The following is an 18,782-nucleotide window of genomic DNA, read 5'->3' on the forward strand; positions in this document are numbered from 1 at the left end:
AGCCCAGTGTATGCAGGAGACAGTGTGCACTGTAGCCCAGTGTGTGCGGGAGACAGTGTGCACTGTAGCCCACTGTATGCAGGAGACAGTGTGCACTGTAGCACAGTGCCCGCAGGAGACAGTGTGCACTGTAGCCCAGTGTGTGCAGGAGACAGTGTGCACTGTAGCCCAGTGTATGCAGGAGACAGTGTGTGCTATAGCCCAGTGTGTGCAGGAGACAGCGTGCGCTGTAGCCCAGTGTGTGCAGGAGACAGTGTGCGCTGTACCCAGTGCCAACAGGAGACAGTGTGCGCTGTAGCGCAGTGTGTGCAGGAGACAGTGTGTGCTGTAGCCCAGTGTGTGCAGGAGACAGTGTGCGCTGTAGCCCAGTGCCCGCAGGAGACAGTGTGTGCTGTAGCCCAGTGTGTGCAGGAGACAGTGTGTGCCATAGCCCAGTGCCCGCAGGAGACAGTGTGCGCTGTAGCCCAGTGTGTGCAGGAGACAGTGTGTGCTGTAGCCGAGTGTGCAGGAGACAGTGTGTGCTGTAGCCAGTGCCCGCAGGAGACAGTGTGTGCTGTACCCAGTGCCCACAGGAGACAGTGTGTGCTGTACCCATTGCCCGCAGGAGACAGTGTGCGCTGTAGCCCAGTGTGTGCAGGAGACAGTGTGCGCTGTAGCCCAGTGTGTGCAGGAGACAGTGTGTGCTGTAGCCAGTGCCTGCAGGAGACAGTGTGTGCTGTAGCCATGTGTGCAGGAGACAGTGTGTGCTGTAGCCCAGTGTGTGCAGGAGACAGTGTGCGCTGTAGCCCAGTGCGTGCAGGAGACAGTGTGTGCTGTAGCCCAGTGCCCGCAAGAGACAGTGTGTGCTGTAGCCGTGTGTGCAGGAGACAGTGTGTGCTGTAGCCCAGTGTGTGCAGGAGAAAGTGTGCGCTGTAGCCCAGTGTGTGCAGGAGACAGTGTGTGCTGTAGCCAGTGCCCACAGGAGACAGTGTGTGCTGTAGCCAGTGCCCGCAGGAGACAGTGTGTGCTGTAGCCGTGTGTGCAGGAGACAGTGTGTGCTGTAGCCCAGTGTGTGCAGGAGACAGTGTGCGCTGTAGCCCAGTGCCCGCAGGAGACAGTGTGTGCTGTAGCACAGTGCGTGCAGGAGACAGTGTGCACTGTAGCCCAGTGCCCGCAGGAGACAGTGTGTGCTGTAGCGAGTGCCCGCAGGAGACAGTGTGTGCTGTACCCAGTGTCCACAGGAGACAGTGTGTGCTGTACCCATTGCCCGCAGGAGACAGTGTGTGCTGTACCCAGTGTGTGCAGGAGACAGTGTGCGCTGTAGCCCAGTGTGTGCAGGAGACAGTGTGTGCTGTAGCCAGTGCCCGCAGGAGACAGTGTGCGCTGTAGCCCAGTGCCCGCAGGAGACAGTGTGTGCTGTAGCCCAGTGTGTGCAGGAGACAGTGTGTGCTGTAGCCCAGTGCCCGCAGGAGACAGTGTGTGCTGTAGCCCAATGTGTGCAGGAGACAGTGTGCGCTGTAGCCAGTGCCCCCAGGAGACAGTGTGCGCTGTAGCCAGTGCCCGCAGGAGACAGTGTGCGCTGTAGCCCAGTGTGTGCAGGAGACAGTGTGTGCTGTAGCCCAGTGCCCACAGGAGACAGTGTGTGCTGTAGCCCAGTGTGTGCAGGAGACAGTGTGTGCTGTACCCAGTGCCCGCAGGAGACAGTGTGCGCTGTAGCCCAGTGTGTGCAGGAGACAGTGTGTGCTGTACCCTGTGCCCGCAGGAGACAGTGTGCGCTGTAGCCCAGTGTGTGCAGGAGACAGTGTGCGCTGTACCCAATGCCCGCAGGAGACAGTGTGTGCTGTAGCCCAGTGTGTGCAGGAGACAGTGTGTGCTGTAGCCAGTGCCCGCAGGAGATAGTGTGCGCTGTAGCCAGTGCCCGCATGAGACAGTGTGCGCTGTAGCCCAGTGTGTGGAGGAGACAGTGTGTGCTGTAGCCCAGTGCCCACAGGAGACAGTGTGCACTGTAGCCCAGTGTGTGCAGGAGACAGTGTGTGCTGTACCCTGGGCCCGCAGGAGACAGTGTGCGCTGTAACCCAGTGCCCGCAGGAGACAGTGTGCGCTGTAGCCAGTGCCCGCAGGAGACAGTGCGCTGTAGCCCAGTGTGTGCAGGAGACAGTGTGTGCTATAGCCCAGTGCCCGCAGGAGACAGTGTGTGCTGAAGCCCAGTGCGTGCAGGAGACAGTGTGCGCTGTAGCCAGTGCCCGCAGGAGACAGTGTGCGCTGTAGCCAGTGCCCGCAGGAGACAGTGTGTGCTGTAGCCCAGTGTGTGCAGGAGACAGTGTGCGCTGTAGCCAGTGCCCGCAGGAGATAGTGTGCGCTGTAGCCAGTGCCCGCATGAGACAGTGTGCGCTGTAGCCCAGTGTGTGCAGGAGACAGTGTGTGCTATAGCCCAGTGCCCGCAGAAGACAGTGTGCGCTGTAGCCCAGTGTGTGCAGGAGACAGTGTGTGCTGTACCCTGGGCCCGCATGAGACAGTGTGCGCTGTAGCCCAGTGTGTGCAGGAGACAGTGTGCGCTGTAGCCCAGTGTGTGCAGGAGACAGTGTGCGCTGTAGCCCAGTGCCCGCAGGAGACAGTGTGCGCTGTAGCCCCGTGTGTGCAGGAGACAGTGTGCGCTGTAGCCAGTGCCCGCAGGAGACAGTGTGTGCTGTAGCCAGTGCCCGCAGGAGACAGTGTGTGCTGTAGCCCAGTGCCCGCAGGAGACAGTGTGTGCTGTAGCCAGTGCCCGCAGGAGACAGTGTGTGCTGTAGCCCAGTGCCCGCAGGAGACAGTGTGCGCTGTAGCCCAGTGTGTGCAGGAGACAGTGTGTGCTGTAGCCGAGTGTGCAGGAGACAGTGTGTGCTGTAGCCAGTGCCCGCAGGAGACAGTGTGTGCTGTACCCAGTGCCCACAGGAGACAGTGTGTGCTGTACCCATTGCCCGCAGGAGACAGTGTGCGCTGTAGCCCAGTGTGTGCAGGAGACAGTGTGCGCTGTAGCCCAGTGTGTGCAGGAGACAGTGTGTGCTGTAGCCAGTGCCTGCAGGAGACAGTGTGTGCTGTAGCCATGTGTGCAGGAGACAGTGTGTGCTGTAGCCCAGTGTGTGCAGGAGACAGTGTGCGCTGTAGCCCAGTGCGTGCAGGAGACAGTGTGTGCTGTAGCCCAGTGCCCGCAAGAGACAGTGTGTGCTGTAGCCGTGTGTGCAGGAGACAGTGTGTGCTGTAGCCCAGTGTGTGCAGGAGAAAGTGTGCGCTGTAGCCCAGTGTGTGCAGGAGACAGTGTGTGCTGTAGCCAGTGCCCACAGGAGACAGTGTGTGCTGTAGCCAGTGCCCGCAGGAGACAGTGTGTGCTGTAGCCGTGTGTGCAGGAGACAGTGTGTGCTGTAGCCCAGTGTGTGCAGGAGACAGTGTGCGCTGTAGCCCAGTGCCCGCAGGAGACAGTGTGTGCTGTAGCACAGTGCGTGCAGGAGACAGTGTGCACTGTAGCCCAGTGCCCGCAGGAGACAGTGTGTGCTGTAGCGAGTGCCCGCAGGAGACAGTGTGTGCTGTACCCAGTGTCCACAGGAGACAGTGTGTGCTGTACCCATTGCCCGCAGGAGACAGTGTGTGCTGTACCCAGTGTGTGCAGGAGACAGTGTGCGCTGTAGCCCAGTGTGTGCAGGAGACAGTGTGTGCTGTAGCCAGTGCCCGCAGGAGACAGTGTGCGCTGTAGCCCAGTGCCCGCAGGAGACAGTGTGTGCTGTAGCCCAGTGTGTGCAGGAGACAGTGTGTGCTGTAGCCCAGTGCCCGCAGGAGACAGTGTGTGCTGTAGCCCAATGTGTGCAGGAGACAGTGTGCGCTGTAGCCAGTGCCCCCAGGAGACAGTGTGCGCTGTAGCCAGTGCCCGCAGGAGACAGTGTGCGCTGTAGCCCAGTGTGTGCAGGAGACAGTGTGTGCTGTAGCCCAGTGCCCACAGGAGACAGTGTGTGCTGTAGCCCAGTGTGTGCAGGAGACAGTGTGTGCTGTACCCAGTGCCCGCAGGAGACAGTGTGCGCTGTAGCCCAGTGTGTGCAGGAGACAGTGTGTGCTGTACCCTGTGCCCGCAGGAGACAGTGTGCGCTGTAGCCCAGTGTGTGCAGGAGACAGTGTGCGCTGTACCCAATGCCCGCAGGAGACAGTGTGTGCTATAGCCCAGTGTGTGCAGGAGACAGTGTGTGCTGTAGCCAGTGCCCGCAGGAGATAGTGTGCGCTGTAGCCAGTGCCCGCATGAGACAGTGTGCGCTGTAGCCCAGTGTGTGGAGGAGACAGTGTGTGCTGTAGCCCAGTGCCCACAGGAGACAGTGTGCACTGTAGCCCAGTGTGTGCAGGAGACAGTGTGTGCTGTACCCTGGGCCCGCAGGAGACAGTGTGCGCTGTAACCCAGTGCCCGCAGGAGACAGTGTGCGCTGTAGCCAGTGCCCGCAGGAGACAGTGCGCTGTAGCCCAGTGTGTGCAGGAGACAGTGTGTGCTATAGCCCAGTGCCCGCAGGAGACAGTGTGTGCTGAAGCCCAGTGCGTGCAGGAGACAGTGTGCGCTGTAGCCAGTGCCCGCAGGAGACAGTGTGCGCTGTAGCCAGTGCCCGCAGGAGACAGTGTGTGCTGTAGCCCAGTGTGTGCAGGAGACAGTGTGCGCTGTAGCCAGTGCCCGCAGGAGATAGTGTGCGCTGTAGCCAGTGCCCGCATGAGACAGTGTGCGCTGTAGCCCAGTGTGTGCAGGAGACAGTGTGTGCTATAGCCCAGTGCCCGCAGAAGACAGTGTGCGCTGTAGCCCAGTGTGTGCAGGAGACAGTGTGTGCTGTACCCTGGGCCCGCATGAGACAGTGTGCGCTGTAGCCCAGTGTGTGCAGGAGACAGTGTGCGCTGTAGCCCAGTGTGTGCAGGAGACAGTGTGCGCTGTAGCCCAGTGCCCGCAGGAGACAGTGTGCGCTGTAGCCCCGTGTGTGCAGGAGACAGTGTGCGCTGTAGCCAGTGCCCGCAGGAGACAGTGTGCGCTGTAGCCCAGTGTGTGCAGGAGACAGTGTGTGCTGTAGCCCAGTGTGTGCAGGAGACAGTGTGCGCTGTAGCCCAGTGTGTGCAGGAGACAGTGTGTGCTGTAGCCAGTGCCCACAGGAGACAGTGTGTGCTGTAGCCAGTGCCCGCAGGAGACAGTGTGTGCTGTAGCCGTGTGTGCAGGAGACAGTGTGTGCTGTAGCCCAGTGTGTGCAGGAGACAGTGTGCGCTGTAGCCCAGTGCCCGCAGGAGACAGTGTGTGCTGTAGCACAGTGCGTGCAGGAGACAGTGTGCACTGTAGCCCAGTGTCCACAGGAGACAGTGTGTGCTGTACCCTGGGCCCGCAGGAGACAGTGTGTGCTGTACCCAGTGTGTGCAGGAGACAGTGTGCGCTGTAGCCCAGTGTGTGCAGGAGACAGTGTGTGCTGTAGCCAGTGCCCGCAGGAGACAGTGTGTGCTGTAGCCCAGTGTGTGCAGGAGACAGTGTGCGCTGTAGCCCAGTGTGTGCAGGAGACAGTGTGTGCTGTAGCCAGTGCCCACAGGAGACAGTGTGTGCTGTAGCCAGTGCCCGCAGGAGACAGTGTGTGCTGTAGCCGTGTGTGCAGGAGACAGTGTGTGCTGTAGCCCAGTGTGTGCGGGAGACAGTGTGTGCTGTAGCCGAGTGTGCAGGAGACAGTGTGTGCTGTAGCGTGTGCCCGCAGGAGACAGTGTGTGCTGTACCCAGTGTCCACAGGAGACAGTGTGTGCTGTACCCATTGCCCGCAGGAGACAGTGTGTGCTGTACCCAGTGTGTGCAGGAGACAGTGTGCGCTGTAGCCCAGTGTGTGCAGGAGACAGTGTGTGCTGTAGCCAGTGCCCGCAGGAGACAGTGTGTGCTGTAGCCCAGTGTGTGCAGGAGACAGTGTGTGCTGTAGCCCAGTGCCCGCAGGAGACAGTGTGTGCTGTAGCCAGTGCCCGCAGGAGACAGTGTGCGCTGTAGCCAGTGCCCGCATGAGACAGTGTGCGCTGTAGCCCAGTGTGTGCAGGAGACAGTGTGTGCTGTAGCCCAGTGCCCGCAGGAGACAGTGTGCACTGTAGCCCAGTGTGTGCAGGAGACAGTGTGTGCTGTACCCTGGGCCCGCAGGAGACAGTGTGCGCTGTAACCCAGTGCCCACAGGAGACAGTGTGCGCTGTAGCCAGTGCCCGCAGTAGACAGTGTGTGCTGTAGCCAGTGCCCGCAGGAGATAGTGTGCGCTGTAGCCAGTGCCCGCATGAGACAGTGTGCGCTGTAGCCCAGTGTGTGGAGGAGACAGTGTGTGCTGTAGCCCAGTGCCCGCAGGAGACAGTGTGCGCTGTAGCCCAGTGTGTGCAGGAGACAGTGTGTGCTGTACCCTGTGCCCGCAGGAGACAGTGTGCGCTGTAGCCCAGTGTGTGCAGGAGACAGTGTGCGCTGTACCCAGTGCCCGCAGGAGACAGTGTGCGCTGTAGCCCAGTGCCCGCAGGAGACAGTGTGCACTGTAGCCCAGTGCCCGCAGGAGACAGTGTGTGCTGTAGCCCAGTGTGTGCAGGAGACAGTGTGTGCTGTAGCCCAGTGCCCGCAGGAGACAGTGTGTGCTGTAGCCCAGTGTGTGCAGGAGACAGTGTGCGCTGTAGCCAGTGCCCACAGGAGACAGTGTGTGCTGTAGCCCAGTGTGTGCAGGAGACAGTGTGCGCTGTGGCCAGTGCCCGCAGGAGACAGTGTGCGCTTTAGCCCAGTGTGTGCAGGAGACAGTGTGCGCTGTAGCCAGTGCCCGCAGGAGACAGTGTGCGCTGTAGCCAGTGCCTGCAGGAGACAGTGTGCGCTGTAGCCAGTGCCCGCAGGAGACAGTGTGCGCTGTAGCCCAGTGCCCGCAGGAGACAGTGTGCGCTGTAGCCCAGTGTGTGCAGGAGACAGTGTGTGCTGTAGCCCAGTGCCCGCAGGAGACAGTGTGCGCTGTACCCACTGCCCGCAGGAGACAGTGTGCGCTGTAGCCAGTGCCCGCAGGTGACAGTGTGCGCTGTAGCCCAGTTTGTGCAGGAGACAGTGTGCGCTGTACCCTGGGCCCGCAGGAGACAGTGTGTGCTGTAGCCAGTGCCCGCAGGAGATAGTGTGCGCTGTAGCCAGTGCCCGCATGAGACAGTGTGCGCTGTAGCCCAGTGTGTGGAGGAGACAGTGTGTGCTGTAGCCCATTGCCCGCAGGAGACAGTGTGCGCTGTAGCCCAGTGCCCGCAGGAGACAGTGTGCGTTGTAGCCCAGTGCCCGCAGGAGACAGTGTGCGCTGTAGCCCAGTGCCCGCAGGAGACAGTGTGCGTTGTAGCCCAGTGCGTGCAGGAGACAGTGTGCGCTGTAGCCAGTGCCCGCAGGAGACAGTGTGCGCTGTAGTCAGTGCCCGCAGGAGACAGTGCGCGCTGTAGCCCAGTGCCCGCGGGAGTGCAGCAGCCAGGTCTCCGATGCTTGCTGGTTAGCCATTGTATCTGAAGTCATAATCTCTAGGTTCAGTGAGAGATCTTGCTTCATATAATAAGGTGGAGAGTGCTAGATGAAGATGCCTGACATCCATCACTGGTTTCCACAGTTAACACACACACATACACACCACACACATACACACAAGTTGCACAACACACATACATATTACACACTGCAATTCACACACACACCTTTGACCACACAGCACACATATACACATATACATTACACACACTACATACCCCCCACATACCACAGATACATACACACTACACATGCTCCCCAATAACACATACATGCCATACACACACACCACCATGCATACACCATTCACCCCACCCCCACCCCGTATACACACATACACATTACACATCCTACACCTACCCCAGATAGACTACACAGACACACGTACACATATTACTACATTCTCCACATACCCCCACATGCAATATCCACATATATTCCATACAAACACACACACGTACACTATACACATACACATACACCCCTCATACCGCATCCCACACATACACTGTCCCAGGGTTCCTACTGCTGTGACAGAACACTGAACAGAGTGACCTGGGGAGGAAAGGGTTTCTTTTTATTTGGCTTACGCTTCCACGTCACAGTTCATCATCAAAGGATGTCATGACAGGAACTCGAGCAGGGCAGGGATCCTGAGGCAGGAGCTGATGCAGAGGCCATGGCGGGGTGCAGCTCACAGGCCTGCTCCTCATGGCTTCCTTCTCATGGCTTGCTCAGCCTGCTTTCTTATAGAACCCAGGACCACCAGCTCAGGGTTGGCCCCACCCACAGTGGTCTGGGCCCCCTTCCCCATCAATCACTAATTAGGAAAATATCCTACAGGCTTGCCTACAGCCGATATTGCAGAGGCATTCTCTCAACTGAGGTTTCTTCCTCTCTGACTCTAGCTGTGTCAAGTTGACATAAAACTAGCCAGCATACACACCATACACAGTACCTTTACACACATATTTACATACCACATACACACAAAAAAAGAAAGAAAAGAAAAATAAAAAAATAAACATAAAGCCTGTGAGGCCCACTGGGTAGAGGCACTTGACACCAAGCCCGACTACCTGAGTTTATACCAGTGTCCACAAGGTGGAGGGAGGGACCAGCCTGAAGGTTGTTCTCTGACCTGGAGTGCACACACAGGAGTGTAATAATTAAAGAAAAGGCTGGAGTACACCTGGGACAGTCCGGGATGGCCATGGCGGGGTCCTCTGGAGGCAGACTCCAGTGCTTAGGGTGGGAAGGATCGTGGCCTCTTGCTGCACTGAGAGCTAGGTCTTCCCGGTAAAAAGATTGGCCCAGACAGGCAGCACGGCTAGGACTGCAGAGGAGGCCCTAACGTCTTCTGAGATGGAGCAGAAACTGCCTCTTGTGTGGCCATGGTGGGGGCATCCAGGGATCCAGCCTGTGGGTGCAGCGGGACTGACAGGTAAAGTGACTGAAGTCACTGAGCCAGCGTGGCCTGTTCACACTAGACCCACCAGGCAGTGGCTTTCTCTGAGCTCTAAGGAAGTACTTGGTGACCCCTCCCACACTCTGCGAAGGTCTTGGAACACTCAGCCTCCAGGCAGGAAATGTGGAAGCCATGCTCACAGACTGGCACTGGAGCATCTGTGTCCTTCCAGAGGGGTACCTCTCTAGGGTGGCTACTACAGGTGACGCCCCTGATAGGACCGGTGAGCTGTGGATTACTGTGGGCACCCTGTTTCTAGGACATACAGCCACACTCTCAGAAGGCAAAGAACCTGCTAAGAGGTGGGCCTGAGGGTGAGGTTCACTTGGTAGAGTGCTTGCCTAATGTGTACAAAGCCCTAGGATCTGTCCCAGTACCACGTAAAGCAGGTGTGGTGCTAAATAGTGTGTCAACTCAGAACTTGGGAGGTGGAGGCCGGACGATCAGTTCATGGTCAGCTTCAGCTACACAGGAAGTTGGAGGCTAGCCTGGGCTACATGAGTCGTTGTCCCCCTCCTAACCCCCTCCCTGGCTCCAGAGCCTACCTGTCCTTCCCCTCATTGTGTCTTGGGGCTTGTTTTCCAGGTGACATTGCCCGGAGAGCCAGTGGACATGGCATGTGGTGTGGATCACATGGTGACTCTGGCCAAGTCATTCATCTGAACCTCCTCCTGGACCTGTCCCAGGCTGGCCCCAGCCTCTGAGCTATACCCGCAGCAACAGCTTGGCAGAGGCAGGGTGTGGGCACCAGCAGAGCTTCTGAGGGTACTGGGAGAGGGCCAGGGCCGTTGTGGAGCAGGATGCTTGCTCTGTGTCCTCAGTGGGGACTTTATACTAGCAGTGTGTGGACAAGGCTCTTCCCGCGCCGAGGCTCCTGCCTGCTGAACTCAGCCCAGGATGGCTACTGTTGGCTTGGCATGCTCCTGAGGAGTACCAGGCACAAGGACCTCCGATGGCCTGCCCAGTTCCCTTTGTAGGTAACACATGGTGGGATCTGGGGATGTGTCTTGCCTGAGACCCCATTCTTTGGGGAAGTTCACTGTTCATGACACATACAACATTAAGAGATTGGAGACATGACAAGGCCCTCAAAGAAACTTCTTGTCCGGTCACAACAGACCACAACAGCCTCTGGCTGGCCCCAGCTCAGCAAGAGAACCAGCTGACTTCAACTACGGCCTCTCCGTTCAGCTGCCACCCCACAAATTCCTCGGAAGGACACAGACCAGGAGCCCAGAATGCCTTGGCTTGAGACTTCCTGGAGTGGCCAGTGTGAGCCAGCCTTCCCCATGAGCCTACAGTGTCCCAGCTTTGGAACTTCCTCACTGCCTTGCTTTCAACAGTCCAGAAGCCTCTGAAGAAAGAAGCTGCAGGCCAGATGCTTGTAGGCTGAGGGCTGGGTAATCTTGGCTGGAGGGCCAGCCTTGGAGTGGGAAGCCTCACAAACTGGGAAAATATTTGTTTTTAAGAAGGCTTGTCTTTTCCTTCCAGAACAGAGTTTGAAAAGGTCTTTTGGAATAAAGTCTATTTTCTGCCTTTTTTCAGAATGGAAGTCTTGTGAAGTTTTACTCGATCGTTTTGAGACCATAAAGGTAGCAAATAGAAATCAGTGGGAAATACTTTAGAAGGCAGTCCCACCTGGTATGTGGTGGTGTGTGTGTGTGTGTGTGTGTGTGTGTGTGTGTGTGAGAGAGAGAGAGAGAGAGAGAGAGAGAGAGACAGAGAGAGAGAGAGAGAGACAGACAGACAGACAGACAGACAGACACAGAGAGACAGAGACAGAGAGACAGAGAGAGAGAGGGAGAGAGAGCTCACGTTCATGTGGAGGACAGAGGCAGAGCGCAGGGTAAAGTGTCCTTGTTCGTCAGGTGCGTCTATCTTATTGAGGTGGGGTAGATGGGGGTATCACTTTGTGGCCCAGGCAGGCCTTGAACTCACAGAGGTCTCTTGCCTTTGCATCCAGAGTGCTGGGACCAAACGCGTGCTTCAGCACACCCAAGCTCCACTTTGATCTTTGGACACAGGATCTCCCCCATTCTGGAATTTTCCTAGAAGGCTAGGAAAAGCTGGCCAGAGAGGCCCAGGCCCTCTTTTGTTTCTCTTTCCCAGTACCAGGCTTACAGGCCCAGGACACCAGGAGCTCTGGGTACAGAACATAGGTTGTCAGCTTGTCAGGCAAGCCACTTTACCCTCCCCCAGCCCTTGGAAAGTATTTTCTGAACAGATAAGATTCTTTGGCTGGGAAAATAGCTGGCACCTGAGCCACTAATTATGATTTCCCATGCTTACCTGCTACTTGTTCGCTCTACAGAGACTTGTGAGCCCCTTACAGGCAGCAGAAGAATCCCTGCTTTGTGCAGCTTATCCTTGAGGAGGTAAACGGACCATAAACAAAAGACAGAGTGTTGTAGCTGCTTATGTGGGCTGTGGAGGAAAAGCAAAGTTTTGCCCAAAATACCTGACAGTAACAACTTAAGAGGAGGAAGGGCTTATTTGGGGCTTTCAGTTGAAGGGGGCTCCAGTTCTGGCATGGTAGAGTTCATGGTGGCATGAGCTGGAGGTAGAGGCTTCTCACATCATGGCAGAACTGGAAGCAGAGGGCAACAGACACTCGAGGCTGGATTATCACCTTCAAAGGACCACACCCCCAGTGACCTACTTCTGTTGTCCAGGCCCCATCTCTTTTACAAAAGTTCAGTCTTGGGCTGGAGCAATGGCTCAGAGGTTAAGAGCACTGGCTGTGCTTCCAGACGTCACGAGTTCAACTCCCAGCAACCACATGGTGGCTCACAACCATCTATAATGAGATCTGATGTCCTCTTCTGGCAGGTATACATGCAGACATAATAAATAAATCTTAAAAAAAAAAAAAAAAAGTCCAGTCTCCCAGAAAAATGCCACCTTGCCCTGGACTGTTAAGGAAGGTTTGGTTTATATGTAAACATGTTTTTGTGTTTAATCCCAGGTGTGGGACATGGGGGCTGCTCCCGTTTGTCCACAGCTGATAACTGCCTCCTGAGAGGGCGCGTGATGGTTGTCAGCTGGGAACTACCTCCCGCAGGGGTGTGGCCTTTGCCAATGGGAATAAATGCCAGACCTTGAGAGAGACTCGGGTGGGGGTGGGGGTGGGGGTGGGGGTGGGGGTGGGGGAGCGGGAGCGGGTGGGGGAGCTCTGAAAAAGAAGGCTGCTGGTGTTCTCCTCCTGCTGCTCCTGGTTGCTGCTGATACAGTTTGACAAGAAGAAGTCGGAGATACCCTGAAATAGAGACTGGATTTGCCCCAAGGAACCCAGTGCCCCTCAACAGCAGGAAGTAGCTAAGAGAAACTATGGGCCCTCTCCTCACGAACCTTTCATTCCTACCTGGTGTTGGGATGTTGGAAGGGATTGGGGAGAAGGGAGAAAGAGATATAAGAAACCAAAATAAAAATAGATTTTTATTTATTTATTTACATGGCTTCCCTGTGTAGCTTTGGCTGTCCTGGACTCACTCTGTAGACCAGGCTGGCCTCGAATGCACAGAGATCTGCCTGCCTCTGCCTCCCGAATGCTGGGATTAAAGGTATGCGCCACTATGCCTGGCAAAAATAGATATAAAAAAAAAAAGATTAATTGGGGGTACTAAAGTTGAGGGGTCAACAAGCAGGCTGTCATGGGAACCAGCTGGCTGATGGAAGGCATGGCTGTTCTGGCAGCTACGGGGCCACTCCCCCAGGCAGGTGCTGCCCCTGATTCTGTAAGGGCTAGTCTTAGGCTTGCAATAGCAAAGTTTACTGTGAAACTTGAAATAGAAGAGTTGAGGACCTGGAGAGATTGCTTAATGGTGAAGAACAGTTGCTGTTCCTCCAGAGGACCTGAGTTCAATTCCCACACCAGGGAGTTCACAAATGTCTGTTCACTTCAGCTCCAGGGGGTCCGAACCCCCTCTTCAGGCTTCCCAAAGCATACTTGCATCACCATATGCATAGGACTAAAAATGGTTTTAATTTTAAAAGTCCTCAGAAAAACAAAGAGGCCAGGGGCATAGTTCTGGGAGAGTCCTTGGTTAGCACTGGAGAAGCCCTGAGCCCTGGATCTGATTCACAGCATTTCATAAACAAAACGTGGCTCATTCCAGTAACCCGAGCAGTGGTTTGGGGGCAGGAGGATCAGAAGCTCAAGGTCATCCTTGGCTACACCTCCAGTTTTAGGCCAGCCTGGGGTACATCAGTGGGTTTGGGTGTTTGTCTCTTTGGTCCTTAACACTCCCCCACCCCCCCAGCATCTGGTACCTGGAAACCCTGCTAAGCCATTATCTTGGTCCCTCATTTTGTTCCAGTCAAAGCTTTGTGTATGAGCTCTGTCCTCTTTAGTGAGCAGGTGAATGATCCCCTGGGCGAAGCAAGCCGCTTGCCTCCTCTCAGGTGTCCTCTATGTACATGTCTGTGCACCATCTCTGTGTAATGGCCACCGGAGCCAGTAGGTGGCGTAAGATCCCCTGGAATCAGAGTTACAGCGAGCTGTACCAGGAGCTGAACTTGTCTCATCTGCAAGAAGGGCTCTCCAATGGCTAAACCATCTTTCCAGCCCTTTCTTAAGGTTTAAAAAAAAAAAAAGATTTATTTATTTATTATTTATACAGTGTTCTGCCTGCATGTGAGCTTGCATGCCAGAAGAGGGCACCAGATCTCAGTATAGGTGGTTGTGAGCCACCATGTGGTTGCTGGGAATTGAACTCAGGACCTTTCCAAGAGCAGACAGAGCTCCTAAACCACTAAGCTATCTCTCCAGCACCTCCTTAATGTTTTTAGATTTTTTTTCTTTTGGTTTTTCGAGACAGGGTTTCTAGCCTTGGCTGTCCTGGACTCACTTTGTAGACCAGGCTGGCCTCGAACTCACAGTGATCCACCTGCCTCTGCCTCCTGAGTGATGGGATTAAAGGTATGCGCCACCACACCCGGCTTGTTTTTAGATTTTTTTAAAAAAGATTTTTATGTGCATGAGAATTTTGTCTGCATGTATTTATGTGCACCACATGTATGCAGTACCTGCAGAGGCCAGAAGAGGGCATCAGGTCTCCTGGAACGGGGAGTTACAGATGTCGTGGATTGAGAGATGTCTAGGTTTGCAAACACATTTCCTGGCTGTGTCTGTGGCAGAACACAATGTTCCTAAATGTGTACAGGAACATTTAGCTCATGAAGGCTTTGACCTCATCACTGGATCTATGGGTTGATGAATTCATCATCTGATGGCATTATTGGGAGGTGGTAAAAGGTGACAAGTGGCACTTGATTGAAGGAAGCAGGTCACTGAAGATAAGATATTTTGCCCTGGTCTTTTCCTGCGTTCCTGTTTCCTCTTCCTGGATGCCATGACAATCGCTTCCCTACAAATTCTTGTAACGTTCTACCACACTCAGGCTTGTGGTCATGGGCTGAACCCCCTGGAACTTTCGAGGTAGGACAAATCATTCTTCCTTTTAGCTTTATTTTATGCACATGGGTGTTTTGCTACACGTATGTCTGTGTGTCACGCAGGTACCTGGTACCTGCGGAGACCAGAAGAGGTCATTGGATTCCCAAGGACTGGAGTCACGGATGGTTGTGAGCTGCCATGTGCATGCTGGGAAATTGAACCCAGGTTTTTTTGTTTTGTGTTTTGAGACAGGGTCTCTCTGTGTAGCCTTGGCTGTCCTGGACTCACTATGTAGACTAGGCTGGCCTCGAACTCACAGAGATTCACCTGCCTCTGCCTTGTGAGTGTGGGGGGATTAAAGGTGTGTCCCACCATGCCTCTTTGGAGAACCTGGTTAAGAGTCATGCATGCTCTTGACTGCTAAGTCACCTTTCCAGCCCCCTCCCCCCTTTTGAAGTCTAATATGTAGCTTAGGCTAGCCTGGAACTTTCCATCCTCCTGCCTAAGCCTAAGCCTTCTGAGTGCAGGGATGCAGGTACGTATCTTTTTAAGGCACTAGTTTGAGGCAACTTACTACGCAGCATCAGATAGCTGACGTGACCCTTCTCACTCCTGGCAGCTTTTGAGACTCAAGGTTAGTTATACCTGAGGGTTATCCTGCCTCCTCTAGCCCCATGACCTGTGCGCTCCTAAACAAAATCTGGAAAGAGGGAATAGAAACGAGACACGATCCTGGCTAAGTCAATTAAAAAAAAAAATCAGACAGCTGTCAGCCAGCATTGGTTTTTTTTTTTCCCCTTCATTTAATGAACACTTTACAAAGTACAAAATATACTGTCTTTTATAGGGGGGAACATTAGGTACTTTTTTTTCTCTCTGTCATACAGTACACAACTCTCAAGGGTTTTGTTTCTTTGACAAAGAAAACGAAAGCATGAGGCCCTGGGGGTGGAGAGCATAGGATGCTGGTCCTCCTCTTCACCCGAGCTGCAGGGCTGATGAAGTACCACTGTTGCTGGTGACCTGGGCACAGCATGCCAGGTGAGGGGCAGCTGGGGCCGTGGGAAGGGCAGGGCAGGGCGCCCACACCTGCTCCCCTGCCTCAGGATAACGGAAATTATTTTGGCATACAAGAGGAGGGCCGGGAGAAACGTTGTACTTTCATCTTCTTACTGTCTGGGGGCTGACCCGGCTCTAACTTCCTGGGATACAGGTAAACCGAGGCGGTAAAAGGCTCAGTCTGTGGGGACGTGAATTTCCCCCTTGCTGGAGTCTCTAGCTTTGTGGACCCTCTCCCAATGGTTCTTGATAAGCAAGGGTCACCCCTTGTCCCCCAGCCTCTCTCCCTGCAAATACTGTCTTTAGAGCTGACTTGGCTAAGGAGTCCCATGGGTGGGCCTGGGCCAGCTCAGGCTGCCTGCATGGACTCCCCGAGCCTCTGAGGGGCAGATCTTTCTTGGAGATACAGAGAGTGGGGCAAGGTACCTATTCTGTTAGGGTAGCCCCACATTCTGCCCTGGAGCCAGGGCCTGCACCCCTTTCTGGTTAACTCTGTGTGGCAATGGGTTAGGCTAAGGGGCCAAACACTGCATCAAACAGCTCGCAGCTCTGAGATGGGCTCTGCGCATGTGTGCATGCACACACCCTCATGCCTAATACATGTACACACACACACACACACACACAATGTAAATAAACAGCATCCTGACACATGGGACAGGGCCACCTTGCACTTCCGACTCTCCCAGTTTCCCTCCTCTTCTACCAAGTGCCACAAACCATCAGCACCAAACTGGTGCCCGCAAGCACCATGGACTAGGCCTGTACTTGTGCCTTCAGCAACAGGCCAGCACCTCGCCTTCCCTAGTGGACTAGCCTTCTGCAGGTGGGCGGGGGCGGGGCTGATGGTGGAGGTCAAGCTGGGGTCAGTTAAATGTGTCTTTTTGCTGCTTCTAATTAGAAAACCGACTTGAAAAACGGAGGCTGGGGGTGAACTTTGAGGATGTAAGAAAAGGCTAGGTCTATCAAGTTGGCTCGACTCCTCCACCACTGCAGCCCCACACAGCAAAGCAACTGGCTGTCAGCCATCTTGGCCTCTTCCCTCTGGATGTCAAAATGGAGGTCTGCCACCCTTCCAGCCTCTGCACAACACTTGGAAACCTAAAGCCACATCCCATCCCTGTTCAAGAGAGCCTCGCTTCTCATCCAGGCTACCCTCAGCAAGCCAAGTACCGACACCATCTACGGTTGCCCTGTTTTGCTCCCACAAGGAACACTGGTTGGCGAGGGGTGTCCTGTGACGTCAACAGTCATCTAAAACCACCTGGAAGACAGGCCTCTGAGTCAGTCTCACAGAAGAGACTGGGTTAGTTGAGGTACGAAGACCTACCCTGAATGCAAACCTTTCATGGGCTAGACTCTTGTCCTGACTAAAAAGGACAGAGCGAGCTGAGCCCCAGCATTTCTCTCTGCTTCCTGACCGCGGATGCCATGAGACCAGCTGGCCCACACTCCTGCCACAGTGCCTTCCCCCGCATCCAATCCAGAGGCTGTGGCTGGGGTCTCTTAAAGGTCCACCTGGGAAATGTGGCTGGGAGGGGTTGGTGGCAGGTGGCTCTGATCTTCCTTGAAGACCATGTACCAGACAAGGAGGGGGTGGGCTGCCAGTGCTCAGGGGCTAGCTACTTTCCACCTGCCCAAGTATCTTTTCACTCCCACAGTTCCTTCCCTCACGGGGGACCACCTCACGAGCCCTAACAGGTTGCTTCTGTGACATGGATGGCTCGAGGGGCGGCGGACAGATGCCTAGATCTGCCTTGTCACACCGCCTGCAGCTGATGGGATATGGTGACTGCTGGTGCTTGGGAGAAGAGGGTTTTGTGGGGGTGGGGGTGGGGGTGGGGCTGCATGCCTCTATGGGTGTGGAGCTAGCAGGGAGAGTATACAGTTGGCAATGCTGTCGGGGTCTGGGGGAAGACGCTGACTTCTTGGGGGAGCAGGTGCGCCTCCAGTGGGGCTGAGCCAAAGGGGGGTGGGATTTGTCAGTGTGGACACTGGATGATGTCATTAGTCTGTAAAGCTGTTATCTGACTTTTTTTTTTTTTTTTTTAAGACAGGGTCTCATGTTGCTCAGCCTGGCCTTGACTTGTGATCTGTCTGCTTCCGTCTCCTGAAGTGCTGGGACTTGAACCCAGAGCTTCCTGTGTGCTAAGCGAACACACCACCCACTGAGCCACACCCCAACGTACGGTTTTCTGATTAGGGTGCCTTTCGGGCCAGACACGCAAACCCCTGGAGTTCATGACTTCATAGCCCCTGTCCTGACTTCCTCAAATCTGACCTTTTCTTTTTGTTTCTGTTTTTCAAGACAGGGTTTCTCTATGTAGCTCTGGCTGTCCTGGGAACTCACTCTAGTCCAGGCTGGCCTCGAACTCACGGAGATCCACCTGCCTCTGCCTCCCAAGTGCTGGGATTAAAGGCGTGCGCCACCACTGCCCGGCCTCAAATCTGACCTTTTAAACAGTCCATTCTCCTATCCTCTCCTTGTGAGCCGAGAGACTCCACGGTGCTAGGGGCTGGGAGCAGCTAGTGGGGCTACCTGCCTTGCATGCATGAGGTGCCCTGCCCAAAATCCTCAGCACCACAGAAAGGTAACAAACAAAATCCCCTAGAGACCCTTGAGTGCTGACTGGCGTCTCACGTGGGTGACCTCTGGGGCTGGGTCCGCAGGGGGTAGAGTGACCCTCACATTCATAAAACGAGGAGATGCTGAGAAGTAGGGAGACAGCACTAAGAACACCAGAGTAGAGGGCCTCGGTGGGGACTGTCCCATCCAGCAGAGCCACAGAGAACAAGCCATGCCATCGTCACCAACAGAACACAGAGACCTAGCTTCCTCCAAAGACCCAGTGTAACTAAACAGTGTGTGTGTGTGGGGTCCTTTGAAGTGGGCTTGGCAGGCAGACCCCAGGCCCCAGCTCCTCTCCAGACACACAGTTGGGGGGAGTGTGTGTGGCGTTCTGGGTCCTCCAGGGTCAGTTCTAGGAAGAGAACGGGAAGAGAACCTGAGATCCCTAAGCTTGCAGGAATTAAAAACAAAAACAAAAACATAAAAATAAAAATAAAAATAAGCTGGGCACAGTGGCACACGCCTGTAATCTCAGCACAGGGAGGCAGAGGCAAGGGAGAATCTCTGTGTGTTCGAGCCAAGCCTGGTCTACAAAACGAGTCCAGGACAGCCAAGGCTACACAGGGAAAACAAAACAAAACAAAACAAAACAAAAAAAACCCTGTCTCAAAAAAAAAAAATCAGCCAGGTGTGATGGCACACACCTTTAAGCCCAGCACTTGGGAGGCAGAGGCAGGCAGACGTCTAGAAGTTCAAGGCCAGCCTGGACTACAAAGGGAGTTCCAGGACAGCCAAGGCT

At 55.0% G+C, this 18,782-nt stretch overlaps 1 protein-coding gene across 2 annotated transcripts in view; it reads left to right on the forward strand.

The window, feature by feature from the left end:
• RCC1L (RCC1 like) overlaps positions 1–10,512 on the forward strand; it is a 36,151-nt gene extending 25,639 nt beyond the window's left edge. For both annotated transcript variants that reach the window (XM_084763633.1, XM_084763632.1), the window contains one exon: positions 9,546–10,512. In XM_084763633.1, coding sequence (XP_084619759.1) covers positions 9,546–9,664 — 119 coding nt within the window. In that variant the 3' untranslated portion in view covers positions 9,665–10,512. The remainder of the gene's footprint in view (positions 1–9,545) is intronic.
• Positions 10,513–18,782: the final 8,270 nt, after the last annotated feature.

The sequence above is a fragment of the Acomys minous genome, assembly GCF_964271855.1.
Source record: "Acomys minous genome assembly, chromosome: 16".
In the NCBI taxonomy this organism is placed as follows: Eukaryota; Metazoa; Chordata; class Mammalia; order Rodentia; family Muridae; genus Acomys; species Acomys minous.